Source organism: Hetaerina americana, unplaced genomic scaffold (genome assembly GCF_022747635.1).
Source record: "Hetaerina americana unplaced genomic scaffold, ioHetAmer1.1.p SCAF_4, whole genome shotgun sequence".
NCBI classification, from domain to species: Eukaryota; Metazoa; Arthropoda; class Insecta; order Odonata; family Calopterygidae; genus Hetaerina; species Hetaerina americana.
Genome location: NW_027286985.1, coordinates 90,086,645 through 90,112,065, shown reverse-complemented (window position 1 = coordinate 90,112,065; position 25,421 = coordinate 90,086,645). Strand labels below are relative to the sequence as shown.

Below are 25,421 nucleotides of genomic sequence, written 5' to 3'. Positions count from 1 at the left end.
TATCGCCTCTGGTCTTCAGATTTTTTTCCATTTCATGCACTACTGAAGTCAACTTCAACTACACCAATCAAAACCTGAGAAAGTTGATTTCGTAGGTAATCAGGTACACGTAAGTTGAATCAATTGGGTAGAAGGCAGCATGCTGTTAGGATGGTGAAGTAGTTACTTAAATTCAATCACCAGGAATAAGCTGAACTATGACTTATCATAATCATTTCTATATGTAAATCGACACTGACCAGCTTGGAAGTTGTTTCTGCTACTGCCTAAATTGGCTCTTGTTACCTGTGTATTGCTGAAATTTATTGCGAAGTTTCTGTAATACGCGCAAGGATGAAATATTTATTATTATTGTTGTCAATTCTGTTAATTCTGAGAGAAGCTGTTGGTCCTCCAGTTACAACTAAAAAGGCAGAAGAGGGCAATGAAGAAAATGAGTTACCTGCGGAGGATGACTGGGTAAGAGTGTTGATTTATATCCAAGAGGAAATTGTAGTGAATTAGAGATAGTAAAATTAGAATGGTAATAGATATAGCGACGCATTATCCCGTCATTTTATTCAGTTTTTTACTTTTAGGGGCAAGACATTAAATACGAAAAATACCTGAAGGAAGTGGTTCAGGCACTTGAAAGTGACCCTCAGTTCAAAGAAAAGTTAGAAAAGGCGGAAACTGTAGATATCAGAGTAAGTAAAATTCCGGTACCCCGTTGCCATTTGGAACCTTACATCAACACTAAAGTACGTTAATTACAGACGGGGAAAATAGCCAAAGAGCTGGAGTTTGTTAACCACAACGTGAGGACCAAACTCGATGAATTAAAAAGGCAAGAATTGGAAAGACTTCGCCACCTTGCTGTTATGCAATACAATCAACAACAACTTCAAAGACAAGAGCTGGGTGAAGCTGAAGCCACAGGTGGGGGACATAGAATAGGCGAAAGACAAAAGCTGCATATTGCTCCCCATTTAAATCACAAAAATCCACATACATTCGAGGTGGAAGACTTGAGGAAACTTATCGTTCAGGTAAAAAACCTTTTGTGGTTCTTAATAAAAATATGGTTTCTTTTCATTGAGCTGCCATATGGTAGTTGAATGCAGTGATTTATGATAATATTCTGACTATTTCTGCATGTGTTATCACTTGAGCATTTAAAAATATTCCAGTTAAAATTTTAAATGTAATCAATTTTGATGTCACATGAAGTCATTGGTGTTAGTTGCATTTATACCTATAATTATAGGCTTATAATTTTAATAATGCAGACCGATGTCATAATTGTTTTTATGGTGGGTTGAAACAATGTATGCATGGAGCTGACTAACTTCTTTAATTTCAGACTACAAAAGAACTAGAAGAGGCTGATCGTAGACGCAGAGAAGAATTTAAGCAATATGAGCTTCAAAAGGAGTTTGAAATTCAGGAAAGGCTACGAAATTCTCGAAATGATTATGAAAGGGAAATGCTAGAAAAGGAGTATAAAGAGCTGGAAGAAAAACATAAAAAACATCCACAGGTAAAAAGTGACCAACTGTTATCCCTTTATGCTCTGAATATAATAGAAAGAGTAATGCATACGATTGAAGTGGGAACTTAAATTATCAGGATTTCAATTAAAATATCTTCAGAGCCCTGGTCATTTCATGCAGAGAAGTGAACATAACTATTTACATGTTGTAGGGAACCAGCTCTAAGGGTAGAGGACAAACTTCCCTATAGAGCCTCATACATGATGCCATCCCACCACTAAATAGGTAACTTACTTGGAGCCTAAGGAATGAAAACTTAATGATACTATGTTGGTCTTCATCATATTGTAATGCAATCTCATTATTTATTTTCTACTCGTGAAAAAGAGGGTTGACCTGGCCATGGCTCTGTGTGAATTAGAAATAATGTTAAAATCGAGTTTGCTGCCCTTTGAATTCTGTCCATTGGAACATTGAAGCCACTAATATTACTACAATGCCAATCCAATAGTTTTTCACTCATCTGAAAGTCATAAGTCTTAGTTTTTATTTCACAGTGGAAGCTGCACAGAATTAATTGCAGTTGCTCATGTCTATTGAGCCCAATGGAGACCTGAGGTCTTTGGCCAGCAATGGTAAATAAGGAGGGGATTAAAAGAAGGCAGTCTAGTGATTTTTGGTTTATGAAAAAGAGATGAAGCAAGAGCGAAAGATGGGAAACAAATTTGCGTATTTCTATCACTTAAGTACCATATTTTCCCATAGATAATGCGCACGTTATCTATACAACAATGTTCAGATGATTGAAAAAAATCCAAACTTCTACATAACTATGTTCACAATAATTCGAAGAAGATCTCGCAAAAATAAATTCGTCTGGAAGCATGTCGTTCTAATTGCATTCTATGTTATACAGATCTGCTACTTTGACAGTTATTTCATCTCATAAATCCATGATAAAAAGAAGAAACATATAATTTCTGTACTTCATTTAATCTAATATGTAGTACTTCTTTATTCTAGTACATATTACTTCATATATACGGAGAGTACATTGTATTATAACCCCGTACGTATACATTTTAATAGGATAGGTAGATCTCTCAAATTCTGGAAATTCATCACCTGAAACACAAATGAATTGGTGCATTTATTGTCTCTTCAGGCACATCACGGAGTTTGCTCACTGTAGTTAACTCGTCCTCATCTTCTAGCACTGGCATTGAATTGTTGCCTGAAGCTTTTTCAAATCCATTTTTTACACAAGTCACTCTAACACTGCCAACTTTCCAGGATTCACTGGCATATTTCTTCATAAGACACTTAAATCCTTCCCAATTCTTAGTAGTCTTTCAGACATCATCCACTGTTCCCAACTAGAACGTAACTTTGATTTAAAAGATTTGTAAATGGATAAATCCTGGCCGCCTCGCGATTTATTGTTCTTTCGTGAAAATGATGACTTCTAGCCTAAGCGTCGCTGGATAAGATTTTCTTCTCCATGGATAATTTTCTTGAGAAAATTGTAAATTATAAAAGCTTAACTTAATTCAGATTTGAAACAATCACCATATAGGTGGCACTTTCATAGAACTTGGAAGCTGCATACATATATATATGCATATATACACATATACATATTACACATATGCATATACGAGGGTCATCCGGAAAGTAGTACCCGTTCGTGAAATAAAGACACAAAAGTAAATATTAACAAACATAAAAAATTTTATTTGAAAGAGGATACTTTAAACTACTTCTCAACATAATCTCCAAGCAAATTAAGGCATTTGTCATAACGTGTGACAAGTTTCTGTATTCCTGCTGCATAGTCCTTCGCCGCCAGCTCATTGAGATACGCGAGGGACCCATCTTGCACAAATTTTTGCATAATGCAGATGGTGTTTAACAATTTCATGAACAATTGTTCGAGAAACATTGGGAAAATGCTCACAGATGTCATCAATTGTGACGCGCCGATCGTTCCTCACGAATTCGTCAACTGAGCTCACCAGTTGGTCTGTAATGACAGACGGTCTCCCCGAACGCTCATCGTCGTGTGTGTTCCCCCTCCCCATGTTGAAGTTGCGACACCACCGCCGAACAGACGACTCGTCCATTACATTGTCTCCATACACCTCCTTTAATTGGCGATGAATATCACATGGGCGAACGTTTCTTGCATTGAGGAATTTAATCACTGCCCTCACTTCACAACTGGCGGCGTTCTCAATTTTTTTAAACATTGTAAACAATCACAGAAACAACACAGGCAATGCTAGCGTCACGCAACTTGGCTCAGAGAAGGCAGACAAGCCACTGAAGCTATCTGACCTCGTCCAGCGGCTACTCGCGTCGTCAGCACTTCATGCGGCACGAACGGGTACTACTTTCCGGATGACCCTCGTGTGTGTGTGTGTGTGTGTGTGTATATATATATATATATATATATATATATATATATACACACACATTGTTTTACATATATACACATATATGTGTGTGTGTATATATATATATGTTGTGGGTTGCGGTATTCCAGGGGGTAGAGCATTGGACTACTGACAGGAGGGTCCCAGGTTCGACTCCCGGGCAAGGCACTCTGGACACCTGCAGCTCCACACAAGCCGAGTGATTTTTCGGGTACCAGATCTTTCTGGGAAACCATAACCGTCACAGGGAAAGGAACTGGCCCCCCTACCCTGATGTGTGAATTTCACACACCGTATAGGGCTTAGTACTGGGTGACCTCTGCCATCACCTACTAAACCGACCAGATATATATATATATATTGGGTGAACTCTACCATTACCTACCAAACTGACCTTTGGGTTGAATACTGTGTTTATGGTTTATATATATATATATATATATATATATATATATATATATATATATATATATATATATATATATATATATATATTCATTCCACAAGAGGTAAATCGAATCTAAATACTACTTATTGTAGATTGTCATCAACTTACAACACATTTCACAATATGAACATACGACTGTATAACTATCTGCCTACTCAGTTGAAATCAGATGGTATCCAGAGTTTACTTGACCTGGTTACTTGCTCACCCACTATACTCATTGGATGAATTCTTTTGTGACAATTTTCATCGCATTTAAGAAAGTATGTTTATATGTTAAATAATACTTACATCGACGACATTTAATATGGTTGTACCATTTTTAAAATGAACAAAGTATTATATATATATACTAGCTGAATACCCGGCTTTGCACGGGTTAGGGAGAAACAGTAATATAAATATACTACATAAATAAAAACAACAAATTATAAAGTACAATAATACAGGTACACTACTTCATACAAATTTAAGAATCTTTTTTATTTAACACCTGTTTATAAACTACATTTTTTGTTTCATATCCAGGAGAAAGAATATATAAATTTTTAGGCGAACCTACTCTGGAGCAAGCAACATAAAGTTGCCCGTGGCTAAAACATGGCGATCTTAGATCAACACCACAAAACTTTAAAGACTGTCCCTGTGATTTATTAATGGTAATTGAAAAAGCTAGCCGGACTGGAAACTATAATCTTTTAAAGTTGAAGGGAAGATCAGTTGGGATTAGAGGTATCCGTGGAATAAAATTTATTTCACCTTTTCCTTTTCGAGTTAAAATGACTGCCTGGATTATATTTTTCATCAATTTTGTCACACACAATCGTGTCCCATTGCAGAGTTTTGGTGGATCTAAATTTCGCAATAAAATGATTGGAGATCCTACTTTAAGTATAAGGCGATGTTGTGGCAATCCAGCTGGATCAAGTGAATTTAGGAATTCCGGTGGATAATTGACGGCTTCGTCAGCATCCACTATGGTATCAACCGATTTATATTCAATCACGTCTCCTGGCAGCATGGCTAGTATCTCCTTGTTAATTTCATTAACATCATCGTTCTTAGGAGCAAGAATGGCTCTTTCTCGAAACCATTCTAAATTTTTATAATTTTGATTAACGTTAGGATAGACTGCTTGTATCATATCGCGGACAGTTTTCACCGATACACATAAATCTGATGACAATTTTATCATACCAGATGCTTCAATAACTAATGTATCTTCTCCAATCTCCAAAAGTTTATTTGCAAAATTTTGAGCATTCCCATCTCTTAAGAGGATTCGCATGTTTTGTTTAAGGCTAATTTCTTGGACATGATTCCATAGAACAGAATGTTTTAAACAGGCATAAATTTCATCGGCTGGAGTTGATTTTGGAATGACAGGCAGAGTTTGACGGAAGTCTCCACACAGGAGTACCAGAGCTCCTTCCATTAAACTGCAGTTTCCTCTAAGATCTTGAAGTGTTGCGTTGAGGGCCTCAAGAGATTTTTTATGAGCCAACGTACACTCATCCCATACTATCAATTTACATTCTATAAGAACTTGTGCCTGGCCGCTTGTTTTATTTATATGACATGTGGGATTTTCTTGTCGGGAAATATTATGTGGCAACTTAAGGGCAGAGTGGGCTGTTCCTCCTCCTTCCATTAATGTCGCTGCAATACCTGAAGATGCAACGGCTAGAGCAATTTCTCCATGAACCCTGATTTCAGCGAGAACTAAATTAATTAAAAATGTTTTTCCCGTGCCACCAGCAGCATCAAGAAAAATGATACCTCCTTCTTGTTTATCTACTTGATCCATTATTGTTTCGTACGCGAATTTCTGATCTTCATTAAGAAGTGGCTTTTTATCCGCGATGTATGCTTCTAAGTCTAAGACATTGTAGCTAGTTTCACGTATATAATCTGGATAAAATACACCCTGTTGATCTTGTACCGGTGCAAAAAGACCGAGTTCCACTAAAGTCTTGTTAACCATGGTGATACACTTTTCCTCCAAAATAATCAAAGTTTTATTAAAAATGTCGGAGTTAAACGTAATATCCAATGTAGGATTTTCACTTCGAACTTTAGCCAGTATATCCTCACTCATTGATTCTTTATATTTTTCCCATAATGTTTTTGGGTTAGATGGATTACAGGAGGTTATTATGATGGCAAACAAAATTCGGATTTGTCCTGGAAGAGAAATCAAACTGGCCTCTCGCAATGAGTCATCCCAGTATTGATCTCCTTCTAGCAACCCTAAATTCTGGCAAGCTTCTGTGAATGTCTCACATATTTCTCCGTTTACCGTTCTTAATTCTGCAAATGAGCGAGGTCCTCTAATGGTATGTAGAAGCATTCTTAAAAAATAACATTCGGCGTTGTTAAGATGGACTGTGTAGACTCGGCCCAATGCGTCACATTAATAAATATTATTCTCAGGATCAAAGTTGCCCATTTTTCTTCTACAAAAGACTTTCCTTGATGTATTCCACGTATAATATCTCGGCAATTCTGAATACAATAGTGTTCTTGCAAAAGTATCCTGCTGGCATAGTTGGAAAAATGCTGTTTCTATGACAGCAAAAAAGTAAACAAATTACATACATACAAACAAACACTCTCCTTTATATATATAGATATACACACACATTCACAGACATACATACATACAGATGCGGAGCATCTATACACGTTCTAGATAACTATAAAGAACGGTATCTGTACAAAATCTTGATAACTACAAAGTGCTGGGTGCATGTTATACTTAAGGTACGTGTTATCGATGGGAAAATAGGGCAATTAATATTTTCAGGAACCAAAAAAGGGCCTAAATTACAAAAATGTCTTTCAAATACTGAAAAGACACTTAGAAAATAATCTTTAAGTTTCGAAGGAGAAAAAGCATTTGAATTAGATACATTTACACTGTCCGAATGTTTGCCCCTATGGAATTCTTTTTAGACTTCTTGCATATGGTGAAATTAGTTCAATTCTAGACAATTTGTCAAAAAGTCCCCAAAATAAAGAAACTGTTTCTTCAAATTTTGGAAGGCTGCCCCTTTTCAAAAATTTGTTGAATAAGATTGTTAATGGTTCAGCTAAGACTGTTAAACATATTTTCAGAATTGAAATGGCACACCATGAGGACCTGTCATTTTAGAGGGTACAGTTGTTTTAAGGTCCTTTAGTACATTTCAAAGTACATTGAAACTTGCCTTAAGCGGATCCTGAGGGGACCACAACCTTTTCTCCAGGTAAGACTGCTTTCTGCTATGCACAGGATCTGCAAATAGTGTGAGATGGTTGCACAATTATTAAGTTGCTGTATGGAAAGGGGTATCACAATGCAATGTTTGGCTAAAATAATTCCATTGCTCTTGCTGAGAAGTGCCCTAATACCACTGACGTATTATCTATGCATTCTTTTTATTCTTAACTAATATTAGGTAACTAGTATTAATGTAAATACTTATATTTTGTTTGAATTGGGCATAATTAATTTATATTCGTATTAATTTTGGTTTGGTTTGATTCCTTTTGTATGGGCAGGAGTGCCGTTGAATGGACCAATCCGGTAATAATATTAAGTGAGGAATGTTCGCTGATGATTGTTAAATAATTATCTAACTGAGGGAAAATTCATTGTGTTGTTGAAAGAATCTTAACTTGAAGTAATGAATTCACCATAGGGGATGGACAGGAAAGGATGAAGGGTGGAGAAAAACCCGGCGTCGGCATTAGCCTAATCTTTACGAAAGGTGCCAGGGGGTCCGCAGTTTAACGTCCCATCCGACGGACGGTGTACTCACTCAAAGTGCCCTCCACAAAGCACCTCAAGTAGAGATTGAGATACCTCTGAAAAATATTCAACACCGCCGGGATTTGAACCCGCACCCTCAGGGTGGGAAGCCAGTACGTTAGCCCCCGCACCATCTCGATCCCCTACTTCACTCATTTGGTGAATATTTTGTTGCATAATGGGTAACGCATGAGGATCATCTAGGGAGGGGTTACTTCAGGCAAAGAAGCTTTGTCTAAAAAGAGGGAACTGATGGTAGGGATCTAAATGAAAGTTGTTAAAAAATTAGTAGCAAAACCTTTCATTAGAGTCAAGTTCCTCATGTTTGTGAGACAGCTATTGGGGCCAGAGGAATAGTGTGGATTAGGTGCTTTTAATTTGGGAGTGTGAAGGAGAATGAAGAGAAATCAATGGGAATTGAAGGGGAGCAAAGAAAGTAGATTAGAGAAAAAGAGGTTGTTAAGAGAAATTTGCAGATGCTAGAGAAGAAGGGATGGAGCGAAATTGAGTGTTCATAAAATGTTGAACACTATGATACAGGGGGAAATACTAATTATTTTACAGAGCCTGAACGAAGATGTAAGAGTGTGATAAGCTGTAATGTGTATGTGGAATTAAGAAAAAGTTATAATATTGTGATGTGTACTTCAAGAATATTTAATGTGCTGGGCTTAGTTCCTAATGGACCATGGCACTTTGTAATTTTTCTGGGTACATCAGGCACTTATCCCTGACCTACTCACAATTGCTATTGATAAAGTTAGTCAGAAGGCTGTGAAATATTGATTTTCTTTCTGTCTATTATCCTAGCTGCACCATCCAGGAAGCAAACAGCAGCTTGAAGAAGTGTGGCAGGAACAGGATCACATGAATCCCGAAGATTTCAACCCAAAAACCTTTTTCCACCTGCATGGTGAGTGGCAATTCTAAAATGTAAGAAGCCAATGAAAACTTCATTTTACTTGTAAACAACATACATACACCTTTATATTCATTTTTTTGTTTTTTTTTGGAAGTTACCTGCAAGCTAATAACATTCATCGATAGTTTTCTGCATTTTATGCATATGGTTTCAGTGTGGTACTATTGCCGTATTTTGTGTAATTACTTTTGCAATCACTCTATTTATATTGTGCAATAATATTTCATGTTGTTATTCTACCAAAGAGAGCTAGAAGTGTGTACCTAGGTTTTCTTTTCAAACTCTCTGCATGTCACTCAAAAGAAAGTAGCCTCACTGGGGGTTCACCTCCTCAAAGGCAACCAAAAATCTTCATTATACATTCTAGTCCTGTTTTATCTCCAATTATGGAAACAATAAATATTATAATTATTCAGATATTTCAATTTTTCCTTTAGACCTGGATGGCAATGGTGTTTGGGATGCTGATGAAGTCAAGATGTTATTCCAAAAGGAGCTGGATAAAATGTATGACCATGCTGCTTTTGAAGATGACCCACGGGAGCGGCAGGAGGAAATGGAGAGGATGAGAGAGCATGTCTTCAATGAGTCTGACACAAACAAGGATCACCTCATCAGGTATGTGAATGTGAATACAGTGAAGCATATTACTCATGTGCTCTGAACTCAAGGTTTATCACTTATGTTACTGATATTTCAACATTCAAAAACTGTTAATTAATTTCAGTTTTCAAAGGATTTTAATGGCTTAAATTGTTTATCTTTAATTATATTATTAATAATATTAAATTGTTTTAAGTATAATTGTTTAAAGCATTTTTTATGCACTAAATTATTCCAAAACTTTCTGATTATTACAGTTATGATGAATTTTTAGCGCAGACCAAGAAGACAGAATATCAGCAAGATCCAGGTTGGGAGGGATTAGACCACACACCTGCTTACACTCATGAGGAGTATGAGGCTTTTGAACGACAACGTCAGGAGGAAGTACGAAAACTTGTGGAACAGGGCTTGGTAAGAATTATTCTCTTTTATTATTGGATCACTCCATGACAAAACTGATGTTTTCTCCTTAAGGTCTGTAATTTAAATTAAAATGAGCAATGTCAAGAAAGAGTATACTCACCCTTTGTTCAATTCTGAGGTGATATCATAGGTTCATCACACTAGCTGTAATTAGCTTGTGCTGTGGGTGGCATTTATTTGATGGAATAGTTCCTTGAATGATCATTTTGAAGATAATGTTCTACAGGGTTTAATTAGAAAAAAATGACAAATAATCGTTTGAGCCTTCAAAGCTGGTTTTGGGAGTTTTACAGCTATAATTTAGGTTAAAGTCTGCATCAGTTAAAATAAGTGTGATCTCACAGGTAAAAGCTTCAAAATGCTTGTAATGGAATTACATAATGACCGATGAGAGAGATCACTTTGTAATTCCTCAAAAATATTTAAGAGCAATGACAGAGGTTGCAGTTGAGTGTCCCATATCACCATCATTGCATTATGATGACCTGGTCCAGCAAAGATGTTTTTTGGAATCCGTGTTTGCATCTAGTAGTTAGTTAGTGTTCTGTGGGACTGTCAATTTCCTTTTTCCTCAGAGATTAATAGTTTTAAATTTTATTTGAATTGCGTCTGATATTCCAAAGTTGGAACGCAGTCTGCACTATGCAAAGGGTTATCAAAAAAATGTGGAAGAGAAATTCAGTGTTTAAAAGTTTAGTGTTGAATATCAATTACGAGTACATCCTCAAATACAAGTTGATGTTTAATATATATTTGCATTTTCCCTCTAGTCTTTAGTGACTTTGCCTCCTGTGTCACAGAGTTAATGGATAACAAAATCACTTATGAAACATTGGTTCCGTGACTGTGACACCTAGCCTGACTAACTGATGAATCCTATACTCAGTGGTCTTACATGCATGATAGTCAAAGAAATTTCACAGTTGTTTAGAGTGGAAAAAAATCTGAACATTTCCGCAATGGAACTATAGGCACACCAATGCCATTACGCCTTATAATTACAGAATATTATCTTTTGACAAGCTGAAATAATTAACCCCAGATTTAAATTAATTTATATGAGTATGTTTGATAGTGAAGAGTTGTGTTAATTGGCACATTATACAAATCACCAATCCCATTAAAATAGAATATTAGAAGTCAGCATTTGCATCTTGGATTACCAAGTTAAAAAGGTTACTTTGGAGTATTCATCTGTATGCAATATTTACCAATGGTAGATTCTCTAGTTTTCTCCATTATTAAGGTTTGCATACATTTCATGACCAAGCAATTTTTTCCTTAGTCCACAGTAAACCATGGTAAATGGTCCATTTAAACTTCACGGGTCATTCAGGAACTCCTTTGAAAATAGATGGCATTAGCAGTATCACATAAGGTTCGCTTTCAGTAAGCTGTATCTCTCGCTAGACTGCTCTAAAAGTTTGAGCTATATCCATCTCATGATTTCATTTTCAAAGAGATAGAATTGGTTCTATTTTTCATAAATTCAAGGGATGGTATTCATGGTATCACAAAAGGTTGGCTTTCGTATCATTTTTGGATGGCATCTGTAGTATAACAGAAGGCTGGTTTTGAGTAAGCTTCATCTCTCACTAGATTGCTCTTAAAGTGTTAGCTATATCCATCCAATGGTTTTATTTTCATAGTTGATTGAAGTAACAAACATTTATTAAGTAAAATGGAAAAAATGATTGTCGTAAAATTAAACACTGCCATTTAAAAGGCTTAACAATTGTTCGGGACTTCCAGTAGGAGTGAATTCCTCTGAAATAATTGGTAAAATCCATGATATGGCTTTGAGTCATTTGCAAATGAAAGTTCACAAAATAGTTAAGGCCACAGGCATATCACAATTAGGACAGAGTTTTCAGTTTTGAACGAAAAACTGGTTTTGAAAAAATCTTGACCAGATGGTTGCCATGTTTGCTCACGGTGTATAATGGACGCAATTATGTGGTCAATTTGGAGGCTAGTATGGTGCTTTTCCATCGCAATCCTGATGAGGATTTCCACATCAATGCGTAACTGTGGACGAAATGGTTACACTACTACACTTTAGAGACAAAGGAACAGTCTATTTTTGAAGGCCATCTGGCTCCAAGGTTGGCAAAGATGGTGAAATCAGCCAACAAGGTGTTGGCAGTGGTTTTTAGGATACACATGGAATCATCTGCATTGATAGCATAAAAGAAGGAAAATTGAAGAATTGAGAGTATTGTATGTCAGTCTTATACTGGATGAGCAAAGAAATTTTGAAAAATCATCATTTGGCAAAGGGAAAAATTCTCTTGCATCAAGACAATGCAGACCTGCACAGTTTTGATGGCCAAAATTACGGAGCTAAAATTTGAATTATTATAACATGCCTTGTTTTCATCCCTGCAAGGATTGTAAGCAAATGCGATATTTAATCTCAACGAAGATAGTTAAACTAGGAAGCAGAATGTGAAAACATTCAAAAGGCATGTGGCACTCTGTATTGGATGTGTTGACCAAGGGACATTCAAATAAAATAAGAATAGGGACTTATGAAAGAAATACATCCATTGTCTTAATTTGATTGAATTCAAAGGGTTCACTTATCAGTAATGCAATTTCAAGACTGATTAAAGCTCTCAATTCTACACTTTCCAGTGGTATCTCTCTCTGTCCTGATTGCTCCTTCACACAACCTATTTATTTATTAGTCACATTATCTTCCTCATTCTACATTCCTTTCTTTCTATGTTGTATTCATTCTTTGAAGGAGTCAGCTGCTTACCTTGAATAACAATGCTTTATGCAACAGAGTTTTGAATGCCCTATCCATTGGATTCTTCTTTTTCTTCTATTCTCTCCCCATTTTCTATACACCTCATTGTTTTATACTTTTATTTGCCTTTTCACCTACTCCATCCAGTGCCTCTTGTCCTAAGTCTCTACCTACCCTATCACCTCTACCATTACTTTCTTTCCTCTTGTATCCATCCCTGTCATCTGAGTCAGTCTTTACCCATAACATGTTTAAATGCTGCCATGTTATTTTTGGCTCAAACCCTGACCGATTCATTGTGATATGGCATGCGACAAAATAAGCCAAGAACAGATGAGAACATAGTTTTCTAAGAATTCCAAAAGTTTCACAGGAGCTGTGTATGGAATGAAGTTAGTTTGAGTGCATAATTATTTTACATGCTTTGACTCTTAGCAGACTCATCGTTTCGATTATCGAAGCCAAGTGTTAATATCATGGGTGTAAGCCCAGTTGGTGGAGTATCTTGGAACTGATGAGTGGGCCCTTACTCTAATACACCTGTGGATGACTCCAGGTAAACTAGCTTTGTATGCCTAATTTTTGTGGGAAACAGGAGACAGATAAGGAAGAATTGAACTTCCCCCTAACCTTGAGCTCAGTTAGGTCATTTATGCTCAAGCCTAAGTGTTGTCTAGAGATTTTATTTTTGGACTGATGAGATGTACTATACTCTTGTATGTTTTGACCCTCATTCCTCCTAAAAATCATTTTTATATCAACCATCCCATTTGCCCAGTAGGCACCCAGTATAAATTATAAAATGAACTAGCACTGCAATTATGAAGGTAATGAAACAACCAACTATGAAAGCTCGTAGTGTGTGTGAAGGAAATGAGTCTTGTACTACTCCACATATGATATGCACTTCACATTGAGGTGATGTATAGAGACATTGAATCATGTATAGATATTGAATCACAGTAATACATCTTTTGTTTCAGATACCACCACAGCCTGTTTATGGCATGGATAGTGGCCAAATGCATATAGGAAAGGAACCATACTTGCATGATAATAGGATTCCGCAGCACCATCCTATGGCCTCCAACCAAGTGCATCACATTCCTCAGCAGCATGCCAACCTACCCCCTCCAGCATACCACCCAGGCCAGGTGCCATACCATCCAGTGGCGACAAACCATGTGCCACAGCAGCATCCTCCTCAGGCCTATGCTGGCAGTGCTGGCCATCATGGAGCATATGGAAATATTCCACACCCTCCCCAACATCCTCCAGTTGCCCAAGAGGGATATGCCAAGCACGAGCAAGGGGCTCCACTGGGGTACAACCAGCAACACCAACAAGCACCACCCATGGTTTCTCAGGGACAGATGAATCCTGGTGGGCCACCCCATGGTGCAGGAGGTCACGAATCACAAGGAGCCCACCATCCACCCCAACAGCTGGCTCATTCACCCCAACAGCCGGCTCATTCACCCCAACAGCCGGCTCATTCACCCCAACAGCCGGCTCATTCACCCCAACAGCTGGCTCATTCACCCCAACAGCCGGCTCATTCACCCCAACAGCCGGCACATCATCCACAACCTGTTGGCAATCAACATATGGAAGGAAGTCAACAAGCCTCTCAGCACCACCAGCAAGGTCATACTGGCACGATAAACAGTCACAATGAGAACTCGCAGCAATTCCATCCCAATGCTGGTTCAGATGCTCATGGTCTGGAGGGCAATGCAAATCCAAGTTCAGCCAATCAACATAACCAACACAGTAATGAGGGACTGCATTCAGTTGGTGGCAGAGAACATGATATCCAGCAGAATAAAGTTCCATCTCCACAATGAAAAGAGTCTCAGGAAATAATGGCACAATTTTTATTCCTTCATGCTGTGGTTGGCATTTATTATTCATCTTTTGATGAAGTCAGAGAAGAAAAGATGTTTATTTTGCATTTTACTTTTTTGATTGTGTAATAATTGTAAATTATGTGAATATCTCTAATGGTGTTAGACATCTTAATTTGTGTTGACTTACATTAGATCTGAAAGGTTTCTGGCTTCTATTTATTATTTTTGGGAAATTATTGTTAGGATTGTCATTTGTATCGATTTTGGAAACTTATAAACTTTCTCTACAATATGCTATTGTGAAGTAAATTTTGGTTTTTTCTTTAATAAAATTTCTACATATATTGTTTCTATGCATTGATTGGGACAAAATTTGTGCTTTTCAACTGATGGTCATAACTGATATAGATCATGAAGAGAGTACAGAATTCAATGGCGCTGCATGATTGTACTTTTATTAAAATATCAACAATACTTCACACCATACTTACATAAAACAATAGGAAGCTTCATACATGTAATGAAAAACATTTAAAGCAAAATCAGTTAAGAACTTTCTTGGCATTTCTTTCTGATTAGGAATAAGGAATGCTGTCCATCAATCATTCCCCAAATTTGGCAAGGAGAGAAATTCAATTGAGTTAGAGCAATTATGCATTCTAGCAATCCACTTCCCTGCTACCAGGATTACTTATTCATTTTGGCTTGCCTGAAAAAAATGGTGAGGAATTAGACATGATTTGTAATAAATTTTCTAAAATTAATTCCTTAGCATCATAATTCAGAAAAAATTAATGTAATATGCTAATGATTTTTAAGAAAATCAAACGACTAAAAGCAAAAGTTTACATCATTGGATGCAGAATATGAGTGTGACTACTAACCTTTGGTTGGATAGTAGGACTAGGTTTTGAACAGCTGTGAATGAAGAGGCCTGATTCTGACCAGTTACTAAATGTCTGTCCACCTAATAATTAATGGAAGGGAGCAAATTATATTTGTCAGTCATCAAGGTTTTGTGATGTTAGGAATCTATACATTCGGTAAAAAGTATAATTTTGATGGCAACAAAGTAGTTCAATATTATGAAGAAAGTTTTAAACTTGGTGTAACTGTTGCTTTATTCTCTAACCATAAAAATTGCAATGCTCAACTTATAAAAAACTGCTTCCAAATATAATCATTTAGAGGCCATTTTACAATTGCCTCTTTATTAGATGTGCACACCATTTAAGAGGAGGAAATACTGGAATTATTTTTGTCCAGAGATATTACAATATTCCCTAAATTGGAGAACTAGCCATATAGTTCAAAACTGCAACAGATTAGGATAAGCATGTTCACAGTATCACGTTCAAACATTTTATAAGCCCGTGGAATTTCTCATTGGTTAAAGGAGAACATTCTCTGCATAGTACATGACAAACCAGAACATGAATGGGCAAACAATATTTTTATTGTAGAGCTTTATTAGAAATGACATATTTAATTTGGTCGTAAGACATTGTCAGATAATTGTTCACCAGTTTCTGGAACGATTCAATCTCTATCCTTGATCATCCTCCTTATTTCCCAGAGTTCAGCCCCTGCGACTCTTTCCTATTCCCAAAATACAAAAATGTGATGAGGGGACATCACTAGGAAGATGTGGATGCAATAAAGGAAGAAGCAATGAGAAAACTGAAAAGTCTCACTGCCGAGGACTTCCAAGGGGCTTTAAACAGTGGAAAAGAAGATGGAATAAGTGCATAGCAACGAATGGAGAGCACTTTGAAGGGGACAAAATAGATGTAGACCAAAATTTGCAAAATGAAATTTTTATGGCTGCAGTTCGCGTATTTAATGAACTAAGTAGTATGAGTAAGGGGGATGAAATCTAAGTGGCCATAACAGCTCAAAAAGAAAATCCATAAGAGGCACGGAGAAAATACAAGAATCCCAGAAATTAATAAGGGAATACCTTTCATAAATAGGTGCTGAACCAAGTCTCATAAGAGTAAAAGAAGGCACAGGAAGAGTGCATAGAAAGCTGCTGCAGAGAAATAAATGACAAAATCAAGAACGGGACAGCGAAACTGCTTCATCACTGGTAAGTCGATTTGGTGAAAGAGAAACAGAATACCACAATGTCCAAAATGCTAATGGGAAGATACCAATTGAAGATAGAAGAAATGCATTGTAGTACTCTACAAAGAGCCCTAACCACTTGAAGGTGACTTCATTAAAGAACAAATCTAAAGAAAGTTTATGAATGGGGCCCAGAAATACTGAGTAACAAATTCGGAAGAGCCATTAAACATATAAGGACAACAAGGCACCAGGATTAAACAAAATAAATGGAGAAATAATCAAGGCAGTCGGGGTCAGAACAAAGGATACAACTCTTGGGAATAATCAAAGATAGGTGGCGGTGGGTTAATGCCCTCGCCTGCCAATCCAGAAGTCACGGGTTCGAGTCCCACCGATTTGGGTTTTCCTCCACCTAGGGCATGGATGTTAGTGATTGTCTTTATTGAAATTTTAGGTAGAAGAAGGGACAGTGAAGTCTCATTCTCACCCCAATGAAGTCAAAATAGATGACTACTAGAAACTACCAGGTGCCTTTGAGAAGTGTGTGATGATTGCAATACTGAAGAAACCAAGAACAGATACATGCAAAGAACATGACATTAAGCCTGATGTCTCAAGCATTAAAAAATACTTGGATAGTTAGATGAAGAATAAAAGGGATGATGGAAGAAAGCCTCAAAACAAATTTGGATTCAGGACAAACCAGGGAGCAGGAGAGGTAATAGGTTGAAGGTACTGACCAAAAAAATGATGAATGTGAACAAGCCATCATATGTGAAATTCATGGCCTCAGAGAGGGCCTTTGGCACCTTTGAATGGGAAAAATGTTCAAGTTACTAGAAGTGCCTGGAAGAGACTACAAAGACTAAAGAATAATCCATCACCTCTACAAGAATCAGGTAACAGTCATGGAAATGTAAAACAAAAGGAATATTGAAGCCAAAATGAGAAAGTAGTTGGACAAGGATCCTACCTCTCGCCAGAACTTTCAACATATATTGAAAAGAGTCACTACTGTAAGAAGCCCAAGAAATGGCCTGCCATCAAAGGGAGGAAAGTGAATGATGAAGATATGAACATTCTATGGTTCACAGCTGACTTCGCAATAGTAGCAGATATGTAAAAGGACCAGCAAACAACTTGGAATGTATCAAGTAAGAGGGTGGTCCCAGAAGTACCCGACCCAACAAAGAAAACAAAAATTTTGGAAAAAATGTATTTATTTTTCAACATAATCTCCTTTCAGCTCTATAAGCTTTTCCCAGTGATGTTCAATTAGTTTGATACCCTTTTTATAATAAGAACTGTCTTACTCCTCAAAATAGCCATTATCTGCCAACATCACTTATTCATGGTTGGAAAATCTTGACCGCTGAGCCATTTTTTCAAGTTTGTGAACAGAAGATAATCTGAGGGGACTAAATCTAGCGAATAGGGTGCATGAGATAGCAATTCAAACATTAAATCGTTATTTTTGGCCATTGCAATAATGGATCTGGGAGCTGGTGCATTGTCTTGATGAAACAACATTTTCTTCTTAGCCAAATGCAGCTGCTTTCGCCATTGATAGTTTTTCCTTTTCCAAAATAGTCAATGAATATTATCCCATGTGCATCCCAAAATACTGATGCCATGACCTTGCTTGCAGATGAAACGGTGGAGCTGGTTCTCCCTTTTGAATCCATTGTTTTGATTGTTCTTTGTCTTGGGTGTGAAATAATGGACCCATGTTTCATCCATGGTTATTAAACAGTGCAAAAATTCTGCTTTGTTGCTGTGACACTTAGCTAAAAACTCAATTGAAACATCTTCATGACACTGGTTTTGCTCGAGCGTGATCAAATGCAGCAGCCCCCTTGCGCACAGCTTTCTCATGTGCTTTGTCATCTCAAATTTTTGGTTAATATGCCATGTACCGCACTTTTTGAAATGCCTCCTGTCTGTTAGCTGGCGCACTTTCAGTCAACAATCATCCAGTATCACTTCGTGGATTTTCTTCACAGTTTCTGGAGTTGTCACCTCATTTGGTCGACCAATGCAATGCTTGTCTTGACAGTACATACAGCCTCGTTTAAACTCTGCTACCCAATATTTTACTGTTTCAAACGAAGGAGTAAATTCACCCAGAGTAGGATCCAGTTCAGCTTTTATATTGGCTGGGCTGAGGCCTTTCAAATAAAAGTATTGTATGACATAACGATGACCAATTTTCTCAATTTTCACAAATTCAATGAAAAAGCTCACTATTGATGGCTGCCAAACAAATACTAAACAACGTACCATCTTCAAACTTGAAACATATGCTTTATAGATTGCATACTTTCTAATACAGTGATATTTTTAAAAAACTACCTCCATCTCTAGGTCAGGCTGGGTACTTACTGGACCACCATCATACTTACAAGGGAATATAATGTGATCATCGACAAGAAGAAAACTACAATCTTTAAGCTTGGGAGAGAGAAGCAAAAGGCAGGTATCCTAATTAAAAGGGTTAAACTAGGGCAAGTGGAATCCTTCATCTACCTGGAAAGCAATAATACTTGAGACGGAAGAATTTTGAACAACATCAAGTGAAGAAGGCATAATGAAGAAGAAAATACAACCATTTTCAAAGAACATCAACAATAGGACCAAAAACATGAAACATTTGCATGGGAAAGAAAGACACAAACTCCAAACAAGCATAAATTTACTGCTATGTTTCTATACAGTGTACCATCATCTGGCCGGGTGATGATGCCTTGTATTGAAACAGGTCACAGTAAATTTATATTTACGTAGAATAGCAGAGCATTTTTCTTATCCAAGCATCATGAAAGAATTCCACAAAGTTATGCCATCCACCATAGCATTTATGGAACATTCAAACAGTGGACCAGGTTAGAAGACTTTGAAACATGGTACTGGAGGAGAATGCTAAAGATTAAATGGACAGAGTTAAAAAGTGGGAGTACTATGTACATCTTAAATCATTCTACTTATTTTCTGGAAAGACTCATTAATATAGACATCATATGCTAAAGCTGGCTCATAAGGCCACCTGGAATCACAGTTAATTTAGTTTTCAGTTGGTTGATTTTATTTTTCATAGCTTCTGTTCTGTGATTCCAAAACTGATCCCTTACCAGCAAGGCAGGTTTCTTTGATAGTCCACCAGAAAGCCTTGACCACACATTCACAACGTCATCCCTCATTACCCTTTCATCTGCCCAGCCCTTATGATGAACGTGCACAAAGAAACATAGGGAGATATTTTCCTTGGGCAAGGTTTCTCTTTTTAAAAATCAAAAGAGGCACCAATTTTGTTCCACTAGCACAGTAAGACAACACAATTGTGTAATGCATTTTCTAAGATCTGCAAGTTTGAACAACATCAACTTTTGCACCTTAAGAATCTACTGTTTTGTTTAAGGGTAGATTAAATGACAGGGGCACCTCATCCATGTATCTTAATTATACAAGCTCAAAATTTCTCCTTTTCTTGCATTATCAACAAATAATGGAAATTGGTATTCCTGTCTCCATATTCCATGGTCATCTTTTTCTCTATGTTTGTTTTTTGACCACATATGTCGTACACTTCTCTTCATAAATCTAGAGCACCATGGCTTTGGTGCTGCAAAATTAGCAATGGCTCCGCTAGTAGCTCTTGTGTGTTGAACAGTAAAATATGAGCTTGTGTATTCTAATGTCGAAGTTTTTAATTCTCCTAGTTCTGGTCATTTGGCAATTCTATGCTGCATATTGTGTTCACTACACATAGCTTTTTGTAAGTCCTCTTCCTGCCTCCTCCAAGTTCTATTCATTTTATCTGGTGGTGATCCAAAATTTCTCTTTACTTTTCTATTTTTCAGCACTTTAGCATATGCAATCACTCAATCATAGCTTTAATGCAATTCCTGTGTTGTTTTAAGCCATATTTTGCCAAAAAATCTCAAAATATACAAAATAATAACTAAATAAATGATGCATAAAAGAAGCACTGTATCAAACACACCATCAGCACACATTAGTGCAGCCACACCTCACATTGGAGCATAAGAAAGATTCTCTGGCACTAAAACTTGTATAATAATGAAGTATGGGAATGTATTTGTATCACAGATTGGAAAAACACTGGATTTCAAGATATATGAAAGGTATGATTAACAATTTTAACACCACAGGAAAAAATAATGTATTGAGGGAACTCAAAAGATGAACAGAATGGAAATTCCACGGAGGAACTCAAAGGATTAAAAGCAAAGCTGTACCGAGTATGATGGCACTAACAAGAAAACCAAAACTGCAAGTATAAATACAAAATTTGCTCTTTGGTTTCCAGGTTGGATAAGTGGCTGTTTAAGTATGTCACATTTATTGGACTGCTGCTCAAGTAAGTCTAATTTATTTTTGTACATGTATTATCCTACTCTTTTGAAGCTTAATTTTGAAATTGAATTTGAAAATGGTATCATGCCTGGAATGTTGCCGCAGAATCTTACAGTTCAGCAGGTGAGAGGGCCAAACCTCAATCTTGCAAAAAAAACCAGAAAATTTTGTTCTGCAATCTATCTCGTAAAGAGAAACCGCGAGCGAAATTGATTAAGCGAAAAAAATTTTCCCAAATAAATTAATGCAAAAAACCATAATGCTTTCCATGCTGAAAAAATAGATGATGCATCATGGTTTTTCAAAGAAAATTATGCATACATTGCTAGGACTGAGGATCCTTCTGCTGTAGAATCAACCAACCTGGAATGAGAATTTGATTTGTACAAACAAAAAGATTTCAAATAATTCCCTTATTATTTATGATAAGTTTCTGATTCTTTTTCACTAGAAAGCTGCCTAAAGATATTAGTTTTTTCCGATGCTTCAAAGTTTAGTGAAAATGCACCACAGCATTATCATTAAATAAATTTGTAGTGCACATAGCCCCTGCCTTATTAGAGTGATGCTTCTAAATATAAGATTCAACCGATTCTCATCGTTTACCATAGCCTCCACATCACATTTAACCTGCTCTTCATGACGTAACACTTCTTGAAGGCTCATAGTTACTGAATGGTAAACAAGAAGGGGTTTAATTTTCTAATTGGCGCTTAGCACAAAATGCCACCTGTCATTGGCGTGTGGTCAAGCAATGCATTCTCCTCTGCTGTTACATGTACATAGGTTCACTTTGGCATCTTCTTCCAGAATAGACCCATTTTGTCACAGCGAAAACCCTGCTGCTGCAGGTAACCCTTAGAATCTACAAGCCTCTTGAAGTCACCAATGAAATATTCCACTGCTTTTGAGTCAGAGCCCGATGCTTCACCATGCCGCACAATGCCATGGATGCTGGTTTTCTCTTAAACTTCTTGAATAACCCATGGCCTCCCTTCATTATCTCTTCGTCAGCCATCAATGATCCTGTCATTTTCTTAATGAGGTCAGTGAAAATTAATTTCCCCTCCTCACCACTGATATTCTCATTTACCGCATCACACTGCAATTTCTTCTCATTTATCCATACGAGAAGCAACCTTTCAACATTGCTGAGAATTTATGTTGACTGATTGTACAGGCATATTAGATCAATGACACCTCATTCTTATTTTTCAATGATTTAACTTTTCATTTTTATGGTTATTTTTATTCTCTTATGACTTTTGATCTTTTTGTGGATTTGTATTTGGGGATATTTTTAAAAATGCACAAAATATTATTAAAGTTTGCTCAACAATATCACAAATAATATGTCTGGACACAAATTTGGAAAATGTCTGATCACTAGCACTGATTACTAAGATGCTAGTGGAATCTGTGCTTAACACTGATTAAATTAACCACCAGGTGCTCAACAATTCTGGGAATCTCCCTCTCCTTGTCCCTCTAAATGCAAAAAGTCAGTTGTAAAGCGAGTCATTTTTGTAAAATTATCTTTCCTCATTATGTGAATTCCTCTCTATGTTAAGCAAGGTTCCACAGTAATAAAGAAGAGACGATTGATAAAGCTGGCATAATAAAAGGAATAAAAGTCATTACCAACCAAGAACACAATTTATTTACAAGGTGGAGAAATTGCTGCAGGTTATTAACTGAGAAATAGCTAGTGATAGTTTTTCTGATGCTATAATTTTTGCAGAATCAAAATGAGTACATGATGACCTGTTACGGACAAAGCCAGGTACAAGTAATCATACTTTTTAATCGTACGATTTACATGATTTAAGGGTTTAAGAAGAGAACTGGAATACATTATGTATTTAATAACAGGGATCACATCACTATATATAAATATATAGTGATGATTATATAGAATATATAAGTGAATTCATTCTCTTGAGAAGAAACGGCTCCTCAATGTGAGGCACAAGAAGATGCCTGAGGAAATATTACTTTGAGAGAGGGATGAAGAGATGGAAAATGTTCCTTAGTTCTCCATTCATGAAATATGGTTGAAAAGGAGTGAGGTGAAATGTTTCATAAAGGATGTCAGCCCAACAAAATTTTTCAAACCACATTACAAATTTGTTCAATGATAATGTCGTAGTCACTTCCGCTAATAAAAGCATACCAAGGTATGCTCCCACCTACTTTTGAACATTCAATGAATCTGCACATTACACAACAACATCACAAATGGCAACAAAATACTACCCAGCCAATAATATAAAAACCCAAGAATTAATTAAATGAAGTGGAATGCAATAAAATATTATGGAATTTGAAATAATTTATACTTATGGATAGCATTAAGAATGATTGTAAAAAATAACTGAGTGAATTCAGAGGAAATTACAAACATTTAAAGCATATTGAACTTAGGCTCAATATTTTAATAGTAAGAATGGTAAGATTCAATGGAGAAAATGAAACAAATATTTTAAAGTTATGATCTGTGTACCTGGTATTTGGAAGAAACTCAAAGTGGTGGCAAAAACAGGGGCAATGAATTTATTTACAATTACAATGTCAGTAATTGTGAGTGAGCAAGTCATGGTGAGATCTTTTCCATATAACATTCAACTCACCTGAACATGAACACAATTGGGTTCCGAACTAGCAGAATATGACCCTCCAGCATCTTTCAGTGCATCTTCTGCAATAATTGGGAGTTCAGTGAAATCAGGCCACCGGGAAAGTTCCATCACAGATGACTGTTCAACAAAAGGGAAAAAATGAAAAACTATGGGAGGAAAAAGTAAACGACATGCTTGATTTCTTATTTATGAATATTTAAATAAGTGATCCAGCTCATGAAGGTGGAAAAGGAATGCTGCTATAGAAAATCCATTCTCTAAGAAGCACTTAAATATACAAAAAGAACCCTGATTAAAGACGTTTATGCGCATCCGTGGTTTATCATTTTAATCACGTGCACACATCAATCCATTATGATATATGTCTAAATAATTGAGGATTATCAAGAAGGGGTCTGGGTATTATCTGTAAACAGACGAGTATATCATCCATCATTCTAATTTGATCTAGCTTCACAAATGAGAACAATTTAACAAGTAGGTATAATAATTGATAGCACGAGTGCACACATTCATTAATTGGAGATCTTACTAGCCATACGGAGCCATTTTTCATAAACAATGGCATAGGCTATAACAGATGGGGAAAATATAAATTACTCACCCCAGTAACTGCATATCCCTTAAATCCCCATGAATCTGTTCCTGGATCTTTGGCAGACAGAAGTGCCGTTACGCCCATTCCAATGGCACATACGAGTTCTGCTCAAAGTAAATAACAACACACTAATATTAAGGAGAGACAGTTAACATGACTATTATTTTCTACTTTGGCTATATCACCAGGTGAAAAAAACTTAAACAGTTACTTACTTTTTTCTTTAATGAAATGTAACAGAATTTCACAGAGATCTGAACTGTTTGCTAAATCAATCGCAGCGCCGGGTGCATGGGGTATCAAGAGACAGGAATACCTGTTAGCTGAAGAAATTGAAATCGCAATCATCTCCTTAAACGAATAGAATTCAGTAATAATTTTCTCAGAAATTCTCACCATCAATAATTTCAAGGCTCAGCGGTACGGCATAAGCTTTGGTCCGAAACTCATTCAGCCATTTCCGACTTTGCTCATCCTCTGTGATGAACTCTGGATTTTTCCCCTACAATTTCAACCAAAGGTTTCGAAACAAAATGTTGAAAGGATAAGTCAAGTAATAAATAATATATGTACTTACTCCTGGAGTTGCGATTTGAACAGCGAACGCTGAGTGAGTCAGAGTAAAACACTGGATAAATGACTGTGATGATACACCTGTTAAACGACAATAAAAGCAAAATATTAAATAAGCTTCCATGGATTAATAAGCGTTGTTCATTTAATTGTAGGAATTCAAATGAACATGAGAATAATAATTATTTGTATTAAAAATACGCGTAATACCTTCTTTACAACTAGGCAACACGATCAAACAATTAAAACGACTTCCACTAATGTTTGATGACATTTTCACTTCAAAAACATCACTCCGGCTTGCAGAAAAAAGCTGTTTTGAAAATTAAATAAAATTCAACTCACTGCATTTCACACCACCTAAAAATATCCCAAATATGTTGCATAACTTCCCAAAATGAAGGGGCAAAAAACATGCACCAGGATTAAGTCTCCTGCCGATGAAAATGTTTTCTGGATAAAA

The 25,421-nt window shown here is 36.6% G+C and overlaps 2 protein-coding genes across 3 annotated transcripts; one reads left to right on the top strand and one right to left on the bottom strand.

Moving 5' to 3' along the window:
• Window positions 1–59: 59 nt before the first annotated feature.
• On the top strand, window positions 60–15,040 carry NUCB1 (Nucleobindin 1). The gene is made up of 8 exons (XM_071590475.1): window positions 60–459; window positions 579–686; window positions 756–1,028; window positions 1,343–1,519; window positions 8,959–9,061; window positions 9,508–9,688; window positions 9,931–10,087; window positions 13,838–15,040. The coding sequence occupies exons 1-8, from the start codon at window positions 334–336 to the stop codon at window positions 14,699–14,701; spliced, it is 1,989 nt and encodes a 662-aa protein (XP_071446576.1). The 5' UTR covers window positions 60–333; the 3' UTR covers window positions 14,702–15,040.
• A 97-nt stretch (window positions 15,041–15,137) lies between these two features.
• LOC139692205 (glutamine amidotransferase-like class 1 domain-containing protein 1) lies at window positions 15,138–25,421 on the bottom strand. Of its 2 annotated transcripts, none has more exons than XM_071590267.1 (8): window positions 25,169–25,421; window positions 24,963–25,039; window positions 24,782–24,887; window positions 24,601–24,651; window positions 24,392–24,489; window positions 23,779–23,904; window positions 15,589–15,671; window positions 15,138–15,413 (listed from the first exon to the last, which is right to left on the bottom strand). In XM_071590267.1, the coding sequence occupies exons 1-8, from the start codon at window positions 25,230–25,232 to the stop codon at window positions 15,392–15,394; spliced, it is 627 nt and encodes a 208-aa protein (XP_071446368.1). In that variant the 5' UTR covers window positions 25,233–25,421; the 3' UTR covers window positions 15,138–15,391. The 2 variants fall into 2 exon arrangements, with proteins under 2 accessions (XP_071446368.1, XP_071446367.1); XM_071590266.1 differs by having other exon boundaries at window positions 24,601–24,708; window positions 25,169–25,417.

What these genes read in the sequence shown, in the direction of transcription:
- NUCB1 (XM_071590475.1), top strand. Translation starts at nt 334, where the DNA reads ATGAAATATTTATTATTATTGTTGTCAATTCTGTTAATTCTGAGAGAA. An exon ending in TACCTGCGGAGGATGACTGG is followed by an intron (nt 460 to 578) that starts GTAAGAGTGTTG and finishes TTTTACTTTTAG; the next exon opens with GGGCAAGACATTAAATACGA. An exon ending in AACAAGGATCACCTCATCAG is followed by an intron (nt 9,689 to 9,930) that starts GTATGTGAATGT and finishes TGATTATTACAG; the next exon opens with TTATGATGAATTTTTAGCGC.
- LOC139692205 (XM_071590266.1), bottom strand. Translation starts at nt 25,232, where the DNA reads ATGTCATCAAACATTAGTGGAAGTCGTTTTAATTGTTTGATCGTGTTG. An exon ending in GTTGCCTAGTTGTAAAGAAG is followed by an intron (nt 25,040 to 25,168) that starts GTATTACGCGTA and finishes GTCGTTTAACAG; the next exon opens with GTGTATCATCACAGTCATTT. An exon ending in CCAATTGTGTTCATGTTCAG is followed by an intron (nt 15,672 to 23,778) that starts GTGAGTTGAATG and finishes ATTAATTATTAG; the next exon opens with GTGGACAGACATTTAGTAAC.